Source organism: Spea bombifrons, chromosome 1 (assembly GCF_027358695.1).
Source record: "Spea bombifrons isolate aSpeBom1 chromosome 1, aSpeBom1.2.pri, whole genome shotgun sequence".
NCBI classification, from domain to species: Eukaryota; Metazoa; Chordata; class Amphibia; order Anura; family Pelobatidae; genus Spea; species Spea bombifrons.
The window spans coordinates 7766548-7786148 of NC_071087.1; the positions used below are offsets into that span (position 1 = coordinate 7766548).

Genomic DNA, 19601 nt, shown 5'->3' on the forward strand with positions numbered 1-19601 from the left:
TTGGATATAAGTAAAGGAAGCGCAGTGTATTCTGTTTATTTAAAACCATTAAAACACATTTATTGTGCACCTGGATTTATGGTCCGAGCGGCTGTTGTAGATAAGAAACCAGAATATGAGGGGTACGCTGCTGCCATCTAGTGGCTGAACAGTAGACTGCTCCGGCTTCTGTAATCTGACCCTGTTCTATCGCCTCCATCCATCCAGCCACTGCTAAGAAATACAGTTTGCATTCTGATGTACATTGTTAAGGGTTATACACATCCACATTCATAGTATATGTGCTGTATGTAAATTCTGTATAAATCAGTCTTATGGACTAGTTTGATTACCGCTTGTGTTGTGAAAAGGACACTATTTGGTCCATCCAGTTGGAGCCATCTGTTACTTGCTATGAGATACATTTGTGATCCATCTGTAATCAACGTGTAGCCTTTCGGCTGTTTTCAAACTAAACCAGCACACCGTTTCAAAAATATCATGCCTCTCAAGTGTTGGGACCCCAAATCCCTGATGACCTCATCAGAGGTCCTTCTTTTCTAGGAGCTCAGAGTGTTTGCTGGGTATGAGGGGATCACAGGGTTCTATAGCCATAAAAGTCATAATAATGAGTATAGAACCAAGAGAAAAGTATCTAGAAATGTAAAATAATATAAATAAGGTGCATTCTTCTTCTTCTAAACATGACAAAGCTATCAATAGGACACAAAGTCACATAGAAAATCTTTGTACTGCCACGCTGGAGCCATGCCTCTGACCATAGCCACCATAACCAGGCTTCTCTTGCCATGTGAAAGTTTTTTTTTTGGGGGGGGGTATATTGGTTCTTTAGGCGACAAATCAGATAAAGAAGTTGTTTTAATTTTTACTGAGACGTTGAATATGAGAACAAGGAGTTCAGTAAAGGGGAGCAGGATTTAGAAGCTCCTAAAAGTCTTCTTCATGTCACCATTAGTGGAGAGCGCATCTCACCCGTCTCGATCTGGTGATAACAAACGATGCAGAGCATTTTATCAAATGTTCCGGTAAAAAAAAAAGTGTGCGATCAAATTCAATGTGGACTGGGTGATTTTTAGCATTAAAATACAAGGATATACAGGTTAACTACGACATAAGAATAACCTGCTGATCCCTCGAAAAAAACCAACTTTTTGGGGCACAATTCACTTCAATGGGGTTTTTTTTTCCGCTTTCTTGTGGATCAACAGCGAAGTTGAACTCGATGGACTTGTGTCTTTATCCGATGTGTGTTACTATGTTATTACAGCGCACCTTGCTTTCTGATGGTTACACTTCTGCTGTAATAGATGATAATCCAATGAATGGGCTGCCTGGTAGCCGAGATGAGCTTCCATTCCGTTCAGGTAGTGAACCGCGAGACGTATCATAGATGTCATGCAGGAGGCTTAATTCAGAATAGGAATAAGGAGCTTTATTACAGCCCTTCGGCAGAGACCGTTAGCGAGTCACTACGATAGGTATTAATGGGTTAATATATATGGCTCAATTGTCCCTATAAGCGTAAAGATGATTTTGCAAAATAAAAAGAGCGGCCGAAAGGAATACGCAACGTAACGCTTTAACAAAACAGATCGCAGGGCAGCAGAGAAAGGTCGGAGCAGGCCTGGGCAGAAATCTTTTATTGTCTACGTTAACAGCCTCGCCGTGGGTCACGCTGAGTGCGCTCCTCGAATGAAATAGAAAACTTAACTCTAAAGGATCTTCCAAGAGTCTTCGGAGGTTTAGCTCATGAACGAAGTACTCTCTGTTGTATTTAATGGGATCTGGGTTTAAAGGGCCAGTCGGGGATCAGGGCCGGACCGGGAATTACAATTGGCCCAGGCAGCTTAACCCTTTGAGTACCAAAGGGCGGGACTTTTTTCATCTTGGGACTTTGGGTAAATGTTTGTGGTTTTGCTATAGTTAGATTTGGGTGACAAGCATATAAATACCCAACAATTTCTATATATATATATTTTTTTTAATTCAGTACAAGTTAAGCTATGCATGGAAACACAGTGCATCACGTCATATATTGATATAAATTAGGGGGAAAAATGGAAAATATCCTCTATTATTTTCAAGCATTTTTTTTATAAAAGCCCCCAACCCCATTGGTGTAAATTGTATCCAATAGAAATGTTTGTTCATACGTGTAGATTGCACACGCAGGGAACAGAACCCGATATAATGCAATCGAGGCACACATAAGACGTGATTCATTCCATAATCATGCAAAAAAAGGTTGAGAATATACCTGCCCGCAGGTACGCAGTCTTTCTGCCCCTGTGATCGCCCTCGTCATCGTTGAACTGGTTGTACTAAATTCTAGTGCATTTTCTTGCTGCATAAATATAAAAAATGTATTAAGAAGTATATGTTTTTTTTTATTTTATTTATTTTAACATCATTTTAATTGGGGGAGGACAGCAGGTAGCAGAGATTGGGCTTTTATTTTTACCACCATGTGAGGCCGCTGATCCCACAATAAGGTTTTTGTGGGTACAAATTTCACCTTTTTGTATAGATTTCGTTAGATCAGCTAATTAGTTGCTGAAATAACAAACCTGCCACAAATTGCACATTATCTGTAATTCTACTGATTTTTTTTGTTTTGTTTTGCTCTAAAACGTGGTTTTTTTTTCTTCTTTTTTTCCGCAGGTAGAAGACGCTCTGGAAACCGTGAAATGTGCCACGAATGAGCAGGATCTGGCGTATCGATTCAAAGAATTTGGGAAAGAGATGGTCAAATTAAACTATGTTGCGGCAAGACGGCAGCAGGTAAACTCTGCGCATGGTTCTCGTTCTTCTGCGTTCTAGACCCTGGTGGACCCCAGGTAGACCTTTAACGGCCAACGCTGTATTAACCCCTTCCTGATGACTTCCATTTTTGCGTCTTTGTCACACTTAAGTGTTTCAGATCATCCAACTAATTTTCATATTAGACAAAGACAACCCGAGTGAACCCAAAATGCTGCATGAGTAATGGCCTTAGCCCCCAGATAAATAGTTTATTAACTGCTTAGTACTGTATATTATTATTGTTTTATACAGCGCCATCAAATTCCGTAGCGCTGTACAATGGGTGGACAGGACACAACAAGTTGTATGTGACATAACAAATTGACTAACAGAGACAACAGGTGAGGAGGGCCCGGCTCAAACGAGCTTAATTAGATTAAAGGGCCGTTCCTATGTTTAAAAAATAAATAGAAGAAAAGAATAAAAATAATTTAAGCGTTAATAAAGTCGGTTATTTACAGCGCTGATGGTTTTGGTTTGTGTTGCGCAGGAGCTGAAGGACCCTCACTGCAGGGATGAGATGGCGGCTGCTCGAGGAGCTCTGAAGAAGAACGCCACCATGCTGTACACCGCGTCCCAGGCCTATCTGCGCCATCCAGACGTGGCGGCCACCCGGGCCAACAGGGATTATGTGTTCAAGCAAGTGCAAGAGGCCATTGCCGGCATCTCCAATGCTGCCCAGGCCACCTCCCCCACTGACGAGAAGCAGGGTCACACGGGCATAGGGGAGCTGGCCGCCGCACTCAATGAGTTTGACGTGAGTATCATAGATAAGAAGCCATGCGCTGCTGGCCTTAACCCCTCGCTGCACCTTTCCAAAAGCTCAAATCCTTGAGACCATCTTTTATTTATTTTTTTTTTCAAAAAAATATTTATTATATTTTTTTATGTTTTTTTTTAATTTACTTTATGTATAAAAAGAAATAGAAAATGATTTTTTTAAAGTCTTTTATCCACTCTGGGTCAAGACACTTGAGCTGTGTCATTTTACTGGAAATCTTCGTTTTCTTTCAGGCGATTGAGGTTTAAATGACTTGTCTCTGTTTTGCATAAATTTCCAGAAATAGACTCGCGAGCCGTACCCCTCCAGACGCCGTTTCAGGTGCTGTGTGGGATTTGGTACTGACTTGTTCCAAAGCGTTATTTTTGTTAGCGCCTGCTTTTCTCTTTATAGGAATTAACTCTCTCAGTGCTGCCAAGTCATGCAACGCAAAGCAGACCTTGCCCAATCATTGCTCTGCGCGACGCAGACCTTGCCCAATCATTGCATATATATGCTGCATATATACAATACATTGCATATACATCTGCAGCCTATTATCCTTCTCCATCCCAATTGTCTTTGTGTTATAACCTGGGAACTTTTGGGTTTTGCCTACCCGGAGCCTATTCTTGCAGAACGCGCCATGTACTACCCACTGACGGCGGTGGCCGTTCCTGTTGACATCGGGAGGCGCACTCCCATTTAAGGGGGGAGTTGGCAGGGAGTGGGGAGTCAGGACCCTGCTCCTACGACCCGGAGGTTTCGAGTGTTTAACCGGAGTCTCCAGGCAAAACAAGGAGAGTTCCCAGTTATGGGTATAACGGTCAATAAGGGAAAATCACCCAAATAAAAATGATAATTTTTACAAATTTATATAAGATACTGTACATTTTTAACATCATGTTGAAAAACTAGTACATAACTATTATGACTATAACATAACTATTCAACTAAAGAAATGCTAGAAGTAAACCAGCATTCACCGTAACCCTGATATACTGCTTATATGTAGTCTGTCTCCACCTAGTGGCCATTTCGTATATGACGCTATTCAGATTTGTGCAGATCACGCAATAGGTACACATCCACCCAAGTGGCAGCAATTGTATATAACAAATAAATAAATATTTCTGCACCAATTGCTTTCAGAATGGCAGTGATTTCTCATAGCGCGATGTACATTATGTTTAATGCACAAGCTTGCGGAACGCGTTTTGACATTACGTGCGTATTTGCGTAGACGAGATTCTTCTGTTTTATCTGTTGTAATGTAACAATGATATGTTAGGTGAGGCATTGCTGATGAATTATCAGGATTAGAAGCAATTTACAAGGCATTATGGTAATAATGGTGAGCGCTTGTGTGCCTAATGCACTGTGGCCTTTACCAAGACATTACATATGATGTTGTCACCTTTTGACAGTTAACGATATACAAGAAAAATTATTTTATTTGAACCTATCTATTTATAATCCTATTTTCTGCTGCTCCTATATGCATTATTGTAGCATTTAGGGCTGTAGAACTAGGGCTGCCGATCCAGGTTGGACCAGCCTGGGGAAGGAGAGGGTAAGAAAGGGAGTATATATGTATGTTAAAGTGAGAGTACATGTGTAAGTGTGTGTGAGCATGGATGCGTTAGTGTGAGCATGGATGCGTAAGCATGTGTGTGAGCATGGATGCGTAAGTGTGTGTGTAAGCATGGATGCGAAAGTGTGTGTGTAAGCATGGATGTTTAAGAGTGTGTTTGTAAGCATGGCTGCGTAAGTGTGTATGATTGTGTTAGTGTGTGTGAGCATGAATGTGTAATTGTGTTCGTGTGTGTGAGCATGGATGCATAAGTGTGTGTGTGTGAGCATGGCTGCATAAGTGTGTGTGATTGTGTTACTGTGTGTGAGCATGAATATGTAATTGTGTTAGTGTGTGTGAACATGGAATGTGTACTTTTGTGTGTGTGAGCATGGATGCGTAAGTGTGTGTGTGTTTGTGAGCATGGATCCGTATGTGACTTGCACAAGGGGTCCTCACCTGTGTAGAACCGTGTGATACCTTCATACCCAGTAAACACTCACATTACATCAGTTTTATACTGTGTGTGTATATATATATATAACCACATCCTCTTTAAACTTCTTTGAAATGTGTTGAGTAAAAATGATAGCTACTGAAGTGGAGAAAGTGGAAAGAGGCAAATCCTATAAAAAATATATATAACTAAACAGCATCTAAGAGCACAAATTCTATTTCCTATTCACACAGAATGAAAGTAGACGCTGGTGATCCTCCATGTACGTAATCCGCTGATCTTCTTACGCGAAACGGCACATTTCTTACTTCGTAATATATCCCGTTGGGTACACCTCGTAACCGGGCACATCCAGAGGCCCTGTTTATCAGAAAAGAGTAACAATTACCGTCAGGGGGTGTAACGTAATATGTATAATAATTTCGAAGAAAACCTATGAAGATCCCATTCTTTCAAAGAACGCTCCTAATGCAGGTCGCCTCTGCCAGGCCAATTAACGTCACGCGTTTACCAAGCTTTGTGCGGTCAGAATCCATCTCCCGGCACAAGAAGCTCAATTACCGGACCTCTCCGCGGCATAATATTAGCTCTTTAAAGGTTATCCGTTTTGTTCATTTATTTTTTCGTGGAAACCTTTTCGCTAAATGATACGCGGCTTTCCCCTTAATATGCGTTTATCCCGTGAATACGTAGCTCATTAAATATAGAAACTGCTTGTTGTGGTTCAGATAATTTACCGAAAGGGTCCGTTTCCGTCAGCGGCCGGAGAATTCTGGATTTTCAAGAAATCCTTCAAAAGTCTAGAGATTCCGCATAACGTTTCGCATCTATGTGAAAGTCAAGTTGTGTTTTTCAGATATCTGGCACTTAATTGAGTTTGTCGACCTTGTAACATAAAAAAGCACAGCTGACAATTGGATTGACTGAGAGGGTGGTAGATAAGTAGAACTGCCTCCCAGCAGAAGTGGCGGGTGGTAATACATTGAGGGAATTAAAACATGAATGGAATAGGCATATGGTTTATGCACAGTGGCGTCGCTACAGGGGGGCAAGGGGGGGCAATTGCCCCCCCTAGGTTAATCCTTGCCCCCCCTGTTGCCCCCCTGCCGAATTTGGAATAAAGTCGCAATGCGACTTTAAATCCCGTCTTTTTTTTTTTATTATTATTTTAATACGGAGGAGAGAAAGGGTGCGGCCCGCGTAAGATCGGCAGCTAGGGCAACCAATCTTACGCGGGCCGCACCTCGAGCCCTGCTACTTACCTGTGGGAGGGTCTTCTGTACTGCGTAGAGGAAGCGGAAGCTAGCAGAGAAAGCAGAGGGAGGCCGCGCCCTCTGCTGAAGTCTGGGAGCGGCATCGAGGAGCTGCAGTGCAGGTAAGGGGGTGGGGAGGGTGTTTGAATGAGTATGCGTGATTGAGGGAATGAATCTGTGAATGAATGAGTATATGAATGAATGTGTGTGTGATAACATGGATGTGTAAGTGCTGGAACCTAGGCATGAGGGGACTGTGATTGCTGTTAGCAATCACACTCCTATCATGCCAAGTCAGCCAGTACATGCTGAAACCTAGCTAGCTGCCCCCCTTGTGTATTGATGCTGCCAGCAGTATGGGGTCTGCACATCACTTACAGCCATCCTGTACCAGCATGTACTGGCTGACCTGGCATGATAGGAGTGTGATTGCTAACAGCTAATCCTGGCACTTAACTTACAGTAGGAATTATTTAATTTATATTTATCCAGAGATAAAATGCCCTCCTGAAGTTGTAGTGACTTCAGGGGATAAAACGTTCAAGGCCCTGAAATCATTTAGTGGAAAAGTTATTTATTGTGTTATAATATTTATTTCAAGGATTAGTCACACTCAATTGTGGCTTCCCATGTTGAATGATCAAGTATTATTTTAGCCCAATAACAAAAGTATAATTCCATAGAACATTACTTTTGGAAATTATGAATGCCCCCCCAGTTTGACTGTGATATCTTGTGTGCCCCCCCTATATATTGTTTCTAGAGTCGCCACTGCTTATGCAGGAAGAACAGGGGTGGCCAAAACAGGCTTTCAGTGCAATTAATAAATTGTTTTACGAAGAACCTCTACGGGGAAAGGACTTTAACCCGGAATTTTATACACTTGTCCTTAAATTTAGTTTGTCTGAAATTGGACCAAACACCAGGCTCTGGAATGACACAGAGAACCTCGGTACATTTTCTCCAGCAGAGAACACCAACAAAGACCTTCTCATATGCAATATACGGACAAAGGTATTGGGACACCTGACCATTACACCAACAGGGGCTTTTATGACATCATATTCTAAATACATAGACATTAATATGTAGTTGGTCCCCTCTTTGTAGCTATAACGGATTCCACTCTTCTGGGAAGACTTTCCACAAGATTTTGGGGAGTTTCTGTGGGAATTTTTGCCCATTCATCCAGTAGAGCGTTTGTGAGGTCAGGCACTGATGTTGGACGAGACGCCCGGCTCGCAGACTCCATTCCAGTTCATCCCAAAGGTGTTCGATGGGGTTGAGGTCAGGGCTCTGTGCGGCCGGTCAAGTTCTTCCACCCCAAACTCATCCAGCCATGTCTTTATGGACCTCTTTATTAGTAAAATTTGAGTTTGGGCCCCTTACTTTTAGTGAAGGAAAATCTTAACTCTTCTGCTCTGTCTATAAAAATGGATAACTAGCCTGGACAGTTGAAAGGTCATACCCCTTGTCAGGACTGTTGGCAGCTACTGGTTTAGGATTCATCAGTTTTTCGTCCATATAAAGTGGCTTGACGCAGCTCTCATTTTAATGAATAGGCATTTATGTGCCCTTACAATGTACCTCGTTGAGTGATATACGATACAAACAATTCTTTCAGAGCATGACATTAATCATGTTTTATGACATCATTAGCATATTGTAATTCAATCCACCCATTAATCCATGAATCTACCCAAAAAGGATATCTCATTTTTTTTTAAAGCGTATTCATGTCTTTTAGACATAATATTCCAAAATCCATAAATCACTCTTTAATAGGCTGACGGTTTCTAGATTTAATTCATTTCTCTAATATTTGCTTGAAACATTACAAATTATAAATCTGAACCGACATTGGGGGGGTTTTTTTTTTTGTTTGTTTTTTCTTCCAATCCAGGGAAATAAGAGTCGGCATTTTGTGGAATTTTAGAACGTGTTCCGGTGATATTAAATGTGAAGTTTCATAATTAGATTAGTGACATTTCTGCCCAGAGGAAGCTCTGGAAACCGAACGGATCTGCTAATCGTAAATGTGCTTGTTGGGCCGGCTGCGGCTGGCGATTCTTTTCTTCCTTGGCATTTGAGCAGGGGAAGTTTAAACCCACACAACCTCTTCATCTTCATAAATCTTATATCCAAAATGCCTATTTTTTAAATAATTTTTTTTTTGCCTTATTTCAGTTGATCCCTCTTTAACTAAGGGAGTCTTTAGCTGAAGTTGATACGTTTATTGGGCCAACAAAAATGGCCATTCTAGTTACGGGAAAAGTAAATCGGCTTCTCCCCCCTTCAGACGTTCACCCGGACTCATAAAAAGTCCTAAAACGCAATGGTCCCTGATTTATAATATGATTAAAACAATCAAGACCCCACTTCAGAAATAGACTCAATCCAGGACCTGTGAGGATATCGAGGAACATTTGGCTGCTCTGCCATTAATCCCAATGAATGCTTCATTCGCCATCCTCTTGTCTTCTCAGCGTGTAAAATAAGGTGCGGGTTGTACTCAACATTGAGAGCAAAAGAGAAGAACCATAGAGCAGCACCAGTCTTATCAGGGTCAGACTAGGGTGGCGGGTTGGGGTGGGTTGGCGGCCTAGACTGTCTCATTAGAGGCACATTGAGTGGTTGGACTCAGTACTTCACCACAGCTTTCCATGGGCCTGTTGGGGAGATCAAAGATTCCTCTTGGAACTGGTCTATTTATACTGCTTAGGTTCTTTTCTGCACTAACAAAGGTGTATGATGTCATATCCCGGTTCATATCTTCATGAAAAAGACCAGCAGAGGGACCCTCATACCATGGTAAATGTAGGGTGGCTGGGGGGCACTGGGGTATAAACCAGCTTAAAAAATAGTCACTGTTTGTTCTTGAACACTCATGAGAAAAAGGACCACGTAGAGGGTCTATCTAAAGATCTGCTGTAGACCCTCAACTTGCCCTCTAAAGTTGACCTCTTCGACTGCTGCTCCCTTCCACAAAAGTAATTGATTTATCCATGCGATGCTGAAAAAAGAAGTTGCTGCTCTGTATTTTAAGAGCATTTCCGATGTATTCTATGTTATTTACATTGTAGCGCTGCTTTTAATTGAGCAGAAGACCCAGGGCATCCGAGAAGAGAAATGGGTTGGCCGGCTCCTTTGGTGAAAGACATGGGGTCAGAAGGCAAAGTCCCGGAGGTGTTTAATAGGACAGGGTGGGCGTTGAAAGCCGTTGTTACTATTTAATAAATATAATCCGGAGTGCCTGATATTACGCTAGAAGGGATCAAAGATAGAAGTTTGTGTTTGGTCTTGGCGGTGGAGACTTACGGCGTAATAAAACCCGTACATTTAAATAAGCCAATCCGTCAAGCCGTGCCAGCGTTAAATTGTTTGCCTTGGAAAGGTTACAAGTTATCTCTTGCATTGTAAGGGCTGATTTTACTTCATTAACCCCTTAATGACAAAGCCTGTACATGTACGGGCTCAAAATGCATTGTTTTCAATGGGTTTAGGGACCGCCCATTGTCCTTAAGGGGTTAAAACATACCCGCGCCTCCTTATTAGAAATGCCAAAAGCCGGATTCTGTCTCATTAGGTAATTGCTAATCTCTCATGTAGGCTCGTTCGCGTTCACATGAAATGAAACGTGATTTAGCGAAAGCCAGGTACTGATTGAAGGAATCGCGGTCGACTTGGTAATGAGTTGAACTTTTGTTAAGGGTAACGCAGGTCACGGCGCGGCTCCCGCCGGAGTCCGGTTCAAGGAGCGGAGCGTTTAATGGATGTTCTCCTTATCGAGGCTTAAAATGAGATCTTGGCTGAAAGGCGCTTCGGGCCGTTATAATGCAAAGTTGATGAAAATGCTGCGGGGTGCGATGATATCACAAAAAGAAAAGGCCAGAGAGACGAGGAACTTGTTCGGTTTAGCTACTTGCTGGTTTTGATCAAGAAAGCAATCTTTACTAACTCAAATATTTCACTTTAAAAAAAAAGAGAATTGGGGAGTTATTTTCCCAATTTCATGTAATTATACTGAATTAAAATCTATAAATATATAATATAATTTAGAAGAGAGGGCGCACACCCGGACGTCTAATAAATATAACAAATGTAGGGTAGTTTATACAGAAGACTTTTACCCTACATTCATAATGAATAGCTTTTGGTTTAGGAGTCCTGTTGTGGCCTCTCTCTTCTAAATTATGATTTTCAGCTGTAGGTAGCACCCAGGCATTAGACTATATTAAGTTATTAGCACATATATTCCAGTATATATACATATATATAGATATACATACATATTACACACACTACCATTAAAATAACATGAAATGGATGAGAAATCCAGCACAGACGGGGTTAATGTTGTAAATGACTATTGTAGATGGAAACGGCTGATTTTTAATGATCACTCCTGTGTTCCAATGGCCTTTTATCACTCCCATCACTCCTGTGTTCCAATGGCCCTTTTTCACTCCCATCACTCCTGTGTTCCAATGGCCCTTTTTCACTCCCATCACTCCTGTGTTCCAATGGCCCTTTATCACTCCCATCACTCCTGTGTTCCAATGGCCCTTTATCACTCCCATCACTCCTGTGCTCCAATGGCCCTTTATCATTTCCCATCACTCCTGTGTTCCAATGGCCCTTTATCACTCCCATCACTCCTGGGTTCCAATGGCCCTTTATCACTCCCATCACTCCTGTGTTCCAATGGCCCTTTATCACTCCCATCACTCCTGGGTTCCAATGGCCCTTTATCACTCCCATCACTCCTGTGTTCCCACGGCCTTTTATCACTCCCATCACTCCTGTGTTCCAATGGCCCTTTATCACTCCCATCACTCCTGTGTTCCAATGGCCCTTTATCACTCCCATCACTCATGTGTTCCAACGGCACGTTGCGTTCGCTGATCCAAGTTTAATGTATCCATGCAAAGTACCGGGGGGCTTCACCAGTTATGAACATTCACTTGTCAGGGCTTCACGCCAGACGTCCATCTACCCTGGCGAAACCATCTTGTATTTAACATGAATAATTCTGCAGTAAAAATAGGCTTCGATGTGGTTGCTTCACATTGTTTCTTTGTAAGAAGCTTTTATTTTCTATGGCACCAAATCTCAGGGCCTGCTTTTGTATCGCATGAAAATTTAGTGTATCCGGTAAAAATGTGAATAATCATCATTAAATAATTCTTTCTGGGAAAGGTTTGGGGACTCGACAGCGCTAGCAATTCTTACCCTGCCTTTAGTTCCAAAAATGTAAAATTCAGCCGTAGGTGGAACAGCACCTTTAAGATCATAAAGATTGAGAGAAAATCATTTGTATGATTCCCGTTAATAAACCGTGGGGACCCGGCGTTGTTTGTGGTAATTGTCCCTATCATTAAGCTCCGGCGGGGGTAAACGTTACGCGGTTGCACGCATTGATTCTTATTGCTTTTCTTATTATTCGGTGAAGTAAGAGAGTAAAGCTTATTTTTCTGCAATATGTGGGTTTTTAATTCACCGCATTAATGACAATTTCAAGAGGCTTTCATTTGCACAGATCTTTCTGCGCATTCAAGTCTGCTTTCTGCGATCGCTTGTGGGGTCCACTTTATTATTAATTTTTTTTTTTTTATTAAAAAAACTCCAAAAAAAATGCCCAAGTGCATATAACGTCAACATTCTAAAATTGTTTACGTAAAATAGCGAAGAATTTGACCCATTCGGCCCATCTAGAGACTCGGACCATAGTCAGTCTTTGGTCTTAGATTCAGGAGCCTGTCTTGTGCATGTTTAAATTCCCTCGCTGTATTACCCTCTACCACTTCTGCCGGGAGGCTGTTCCACCTATCTGCCACCCTCTCAGTTAAGGAAAACCTATTTACATCACATCTAAATGACTAAAAACCCCAGTTTAGGTTAGCTTTTTGTCAGCATTACCATGGTCTCCCCTTGTGACCATCAACGGTAGGTTTATTATTTAGTGAAAAAATAAAAATGAATGTATACAGAAACTGACAGTGTTTTCAACTTAACCAAAGAAAGAAAAAAAATTTTTCCTCCAACTATTTGAACTACGTGCGGACACTTTATATTCCACATTTTTTTAAAAAAATTTACAATTTACAGAATAATAATAATTAAAAATCTGTCTAACCTTTTTTTGTCAGATTTCAAAGAGCTCTTTTTAGCTGTTCTAACCTAGCGAGTATATCGGACATCTGGCGATAGGCTGTCCGCTCCCGTAGGCATTTTAAAGACCTTTCACAACCTGCTAATTTGTTAGTTCCGGAGTGCGAATAAATAAAAAAAAAGACGAACGTATTTGCAAGATCTTCACAAGAGCGAAGAAAAAAAAAAAAAAAAAAAAACCCCAACCGCTGTATTCTTTGAGATTTTATCCTTTCGCGTCTGGGAAATTAAGGTCAAATGTTGCGTTTTGAGAAGAAAAAAAAAACTGTTATAATGTTTCTCAAGCACTTAAAGGACAATCGAACGCGAGAAAGGGTTTGACTCCATCGTTCCAGGTTGCATCACCACCTTTTTCATCTATGAAAAAAAACATAATAATTGTACGAACCATCTGTTGAGATGTTTCTCGCCAAGCATCGAGTGGTTTTCAAACAATTGCCCGCCGTCCACGGAGCCGGAAATATGTTTATAAGGATAAGCCTAATTTATAATGGGGGGTTTGGGGGGGCTTCGGTCTAAAAGTAGTCGGAATGTTTATCAGCATACGTTTAGAACTTTGGTGAAGAACTGATCTTCGTGGACTGGCGTCGCTCACACTGGAGAAACAGAAATAGCCCAAAGAGTTTGGGGACATCAAAGGTTTCTTCTTCATTCCATCTGAAGAAGACACCTTTGAGACCCCAAAAGCTTACTGAACTTTACATATCTTTCTAGATCATCCCTACGAAATGTATCAACTTCAACTAAAGACTCCATCGTCAAAAACATTTATTTTATTTTTGAGGGGGAATAAAGTAACTCATTGGGAGAGGAGACTTTCCATCGATCTCCAATGATCGTCCATCTTTTCTCTCTCTCTCTCCGCAGAACAAGATCATTTTAGATCCCATGACCTTTAGCGAAGCCAGATTCCGGCCGTCTCTCGAAGAGAGGCTCGAAAGCATCATCAGCGGGGCGGCCCTGATGGCCGACTCGTCCTGTACCCGGGACGACCGCAGGGAGAGAATCGTAGCCGAATGCAACGCCGTTCGCCAAGCCCTCCAAGATCTGCTGAGCGAGTACATGAATAACGTAAGTCTGTTCCGACCGTTCTTCGCTCTTTCTGGTTTGCTAAAGGAACCTTTTTATGATTCAAGGACAGGAACCGTTGTATCTAACCGAGGCTAATCCTCCACAGTCTCTTAATCTTACAATAGTCGGTGGCTTTTGTCAGAGGAACATCTAATGAGTCTTAACGTTGTATTAATAAAGTGTAATTAGTAGTACCGTATTTGCTCGATTATAAGACGACCCCGATTATAAGACGACCCCCCAAAATCAAAATATTAATTTAGGAAAAAAACAAAAAGCCTGAATATAAGACTACCCTATAGGGAAAAAGTTTTACCAGTAAATATTAATTAATGTAAATTATTTTCATGTTTAATAAAAGCTATGATTGAGAAAAATATATTTTTTAAATTTCCTTTTATTTGCCAACCTGCCCCCCCCAGTTATGCCACTCTGCCCCCAGAAATGCTTTATACCCCCCTATTTGCCACTCTGCCCCATGATATGCCTTATACCCCTGTATGCCACTCTGGCATATAGGGGGTTAAAAGGCATATCATGGGGCTGAGTGGCATATAGGGGGGTATAAAGCATTTCTGGAGGTATATAGGCATATCATGGGGCTGAGTGGCATATAGGGGGTTAAAATGCATTTCTGGAGGTCCAGAAATGCATTTTAACCCCCTATATGCCACTCAGCCCCATGATATGCCTTTTAACCCAGCATGTACTGGCTGCCTTGGCTTGATAGGAGTGTGATTGCTGTTAGCAGTTTGATATATATATATATATCAAACTGCTAACAGCAATCACACTCCTATCAAGCCAAGGCAGCCAGTACATGCTGGAACCTGGGGATGATAGCAGTGGGATTACAGCCTCCATATGCCATGCTACAACCCCCACCCCCCTTACACATCCATGCTATCACACACACACTCACACTCATTCACAAACATTTAAATACTCATTCATTCCCTTAATCACACACACTTCACACATACTCAAAAACCCTCCCCCACCCCCTCACCTGAACTGCAGATCTCCCACTCGCAGACTTCTGCAGGGGACCGGCTGTAGCAACTTCTCTGGCCCCGCCCTCAGAGGAGGGAGGGGGGAGATAGAGTTCTGTGAGGACGCTGCAAGCTTCCTGCCCTGCTTCTAACAGAAGAGACGCTGCTCGCGACCGGTAAGCAGCATGGCGCCAGCATTTTTTTGGGGTCTGATTAGAAGACGACCCCGATTATAAGACGAGGGGTATTTTTCAGAGCATTTGCTCTGGAAAAAACCTCGTCTTATAATCGAGCAAATACGGTATTTTGTTTGTTCTAGATGGGCCACCATTACAGATAGATGAACGTCATGTAACTGGACGGTAGCAGTAACATTCTGAGAGTCGATACTTTTAATACCGCGTCGGTTCATGTAAGGAATAAGTGTTCCGTCTGATTGCGCAATTAGGAGTACCGTTTGCAGAAATATTAATGCCGTATATATTATTTGTGTCCCGTTATGAGTATCTTCTAATAAGACGGGTTGCTCTAAGCTGCTTCTTGAATATATTCGCATGGACGCTCCCAATAGTAACACCAACTGCATGAATACATTGTGTTTGTGTTATACATAGTGCTGGGTTAAGGCCACCAGAGACCTTATGAATGGTTCATTCTGGGGGGGGGGCAGCATCCCCGCGTCTATCGCCTCTCTAGCCACAGTCCGCTTGTTTTGACGCGAGAGGGAAGGCCGTGGTGGTCCAATTGTGTTTTCCCCCACAACAGATTTTTGCAGGATGGCTCGTCTTCCTCTGTGCCGCCAGGTTATAGACGTAGCAAATATGGCGCCATCTGCCGGGGCCAGGGCCGCGTTAAGGAAGACCACACTCGTGTGTGAAGTATAAAGGTTGGGCTATACCAGGTTAAACACGACCATGAATGGTCTTGAAGGCCATTAGAAACGAGCGATCCCCGGCATTTGTTGGGGACCTGGCTCTATCCTGCTATCTTGTGTGAACGAAGAACGAAAATATTAATTTGAATAAATCTCTGTTTTAACCTTTTTTTTTGTAAATATTTTCTAGGTGGATAAAGGAGACACAAGATATATAATGTATTAATGGCTATATATATAAATATATATATATATAGATAAATATATATATTGGTAAATATAGGGTTAACAAACGAAATTACACCTTTCATTTCTTTTATAATGGAAACTTCTCTTAGATTTATTTTTTTCCTCCTGTTTTGATCTGCGATTTGATTGATTGATGTTGATTGATCTGAGGATTTTAAGTTACGTAATCCTATTTTTAAGTCCTTGTATTCTTGTTGAAATTAGAATCGTTCGCTCCAAAGCCGCAGGTTTCTGCGTCCGCTGTCCGCGCGCATGTTTTATGACAAATACAGGTATTTTTATTCCTGTATACACTTTGATGTCACTTTGTTATAAACCTCATCCTAAATTAGAACAGGGCTAAGGCTTGGATTTTTCTTAATTGTTCTTCTCGTGGGAAAAGTGGTCATCTAGTGAGACTTAATTTGTATTAATAAAGTAAAGAAAGCGTTTAAATGAATCTACGCGGGACACGCGATGTAACTGCGCCATGATGTTAACATTACAGTGCCGGAAAATATTAACATATTTTATAGTTGTGGTTATTTATTACAGGATTCATAAAAATACAGAATATTTGTATTGCCTTTTATGTTGTTTATGACTCTTTTCATGGTTCTATTTGGTAGGCTTCCATCATTTTTAGTAAACTTTGCCAGTCTAAACTCCAGCATCAAAGAGGTTAAATGTGCGAGCTCACGTTCACACACACACACAGAAATGTTGCTCTCTTGCATTGAAAATGCGCACACACATACAAAAGTACATTTCAGCAAAGAAGAGGTTAACTTCTGATGCTAAAGCACAAAACGCGTGTGTAGTTAACCTCTTCAATGCTTTGGTGCAGTTAACACAGGCACAGGCTGAAAAGGCAGCGATCAGTCATTAGATACAATATATCCGCCACATTGTATCCGGAGGCTGGGAGGGGAGGCTGCCGGCTCCATGCGTTCCCTTGTTACAGATTGTTACATCGTGTCTGTCCGTGAGGAGCCAGCTATACCGTCACAACGCAGCCTTCTCCCTGCATGAACCGTCTCTCCATAGAGCCGCTCAGGATAACCAAACGCCAAGCCGCTTAACATTTCTTTAAAAAAAAAAGCCAAGCTGGTCAAATGTCGGCCACTTGGCAGCCATAACACCTCGCGCAGTTTTACCATAAATGTTCCTTTTCTCTGTCTGTTGTTCCCCTTTAAAAGTCTTGGTGATCACTGATGGCTTGCAGACTTTGAGAACCTTGCTCTAGAACGTTTTGCAACCGTTGGATATTCTGGATTTGTACACCTTATCACCTTATTTAAGGAGTTCTAGAACAATTAAACAGCTTGAGAATAAATTTATATTATATTTATTTTTCTCCTTTTGTGCCAGGAAAACTCTCCGTAGCATGACATCACCCAGCATGCACCTCATCGTCTCTCTTTTTTGCCTCTTTTTGGTTATCGGTGCACCTGGCAGCTGAAATACCTCCTTAAAAAAACTTCATAAAACCACTTGGATAGCCCCCCAAAAAATAAAAGCACCGTAAGACAGAAATGCTTTCAGCGATCGGTCGCTCTGTTTTTAGATGTCCGAAGCACTTTAATTCAACCTTCAAAGCATTGCAATCGGAACCCACAGGGAAATAAATCCCCAAACCTCGTACATATATTCTGATTTTTGCATAATTATCGTGTAGCCGGAGAAAACACCCGAGTTCTCCCGTGAATGCTGTTGATACAAAGCGTCCTGGTTGTTTTTTTTTGCACGGTGCGGTCCTTATCTGTAATCAGCCGGCGGTCCGGGTAATATAATGCAATCATTTCTGTTTCATTTTCACTAAAAGAGATTATAGGATGTGAGTCATGAGCATTCGCGGTTCAGAAAGTCAAACTTCCCAAAAAAATAAGCACGTTTCATGCAATACAATTACCAAAGGCACTTCCCATCATGCATTTCTGCCCATACCAACTTATTCTTTATGGAACTTTTTTCCGGAGCGTCACATGATTTTTTTTGTTGCTTTTTGGTGGAAAGTTATAGTGGTCACGGTCGCTATGCGTAGGAACAGGGAGTTGTATGCGCTCTATATTAACTTTAGAGCATAGAATCTGTCTTTATGGTAACGTTCTTTTTTAAGGGCTGTAATGTTGATCAAAATGTTGATCTATCCTTTGGGAATGCAGCCTGTGGTCATAGCTGGGGACTTCTGGAGGTCCCATCTCTTCTGGAGGTGGCGGTGGTCAGGGATTAGCCCCAGCCGGACTTCTCTTAGTCAGTTGAAACATTGGTAGGTACTAGAGCCTTCGAAAACTTCCACCCCGTTTTCCTTAATTCCTTGGAAGTCCTTGGGAAAAACAGTCATTAAGGATGTTAGTCCGGTAGTATAAAGGAGTTTTGTGGTCCGTAGTATAGCTTCACCCAGCATTCGGTTTTAGGATGAACTTTTGAGGGAGTCAACCTTGAGCCTATGAATTCAGAATAGTCACATAGACATACGGGGCAATAGTTTAGTGAATCATAATGTTGGGGTAACTTAAGTGACTAGAGGCGGGTTATAGATCACCCCTGCCCCATTCTCCTAGTCCTTACACCGTGTTTTTAATATTAACCCTTAGGAGCTAAAAGTCTTGGGATATGGCAGTTAACCTTGTTGGATATGGTTACACCGTCGTTATTTGGTAGAGACCGGTCTCTCAATGGTGGCCAAAGCTCTCAAACTTTACGATATAGTGAAACTCCCTCTCTCGGACAAGTCGGAAAAAGTCCCTACTATTAAGGGTTAATGAATCCTATTCCTGAAAGAATAGTATTTTAGAAACGTAGATATGAGTAGGATATTTCATCATTGCCAGAACATGTGGCAAAGGGAGGAGAGAACGCTAAGAAATGTACAATTTAACCAAACACAATTAAGATCTCTATCCATAATGATTTTGGTTACTTTAATTAATTTCCTATTTTTTTTCTTGTTTAAGAAGATTTTGACTTTATTATAGTATTTATCTAATGCTATATGTACCGACATCCAGCTTGTCCTTTTATTTTTGGGTCTGTTATATCATCCACGTCTGGAAAGGGTAAGCAATATGGAGATTTAAAAACATACTTAGTACGGACAAAAAGAAATTCAGTGCTGTTGGGGGCTCCGGGTACACCCCTGAAATAGAGAGTAATGCCGCGTGTTAACGTAGATATGTTACGTGACGTAACCGAGCTCGTTATTATTGGGATCACGTTCTCCCTTGTAAAATTGTGCATCCGCACGGTGTGATTTAGGAATGTCAGCCGCTGATTGAATGGCGTTTCCCCTCAGCTATGTTTCCATGTGACCGGTACCTTCAGGATTATTTATTGTAGGAAAACCATGTGATCAAAAAAAAAAAAAAAAAAAGCCGTCGAGAGGTAATCTACATATATTATTTCTCAGGCTGGTTCCCA

The 19601-nt window shown here is 41.6% G+C and overlaps 1 protein-coding gene across 2 annotated transcripts in view; it reads left to right on the top strand.

Moving 5' to 3' along the window:
• CTNNA2 (catenin alpha 2) overlaps nt 1–19601 on the top strand; it is a 609640-nt gene that overhangs the window by 114769 nt on the left and 475270 nt on the right. For both annotated transcript variants that reach the window (XM_053458129.1, XM_053458130.1), the window contains exons 5-7: nt 2662–2781; nt 3293–3559; nt 13884–14087. In XM_053458129.1, the coding sequence (XP_053314104.1) occupies nt 2662–2781; nt 3293–3559; nt 13884–14087 (591 nt within the window). The remainder of the gene's footprint in view (nt 1–2661; nt 2782–3292; nt 3560–13883; nt 14088–19601) is intronic.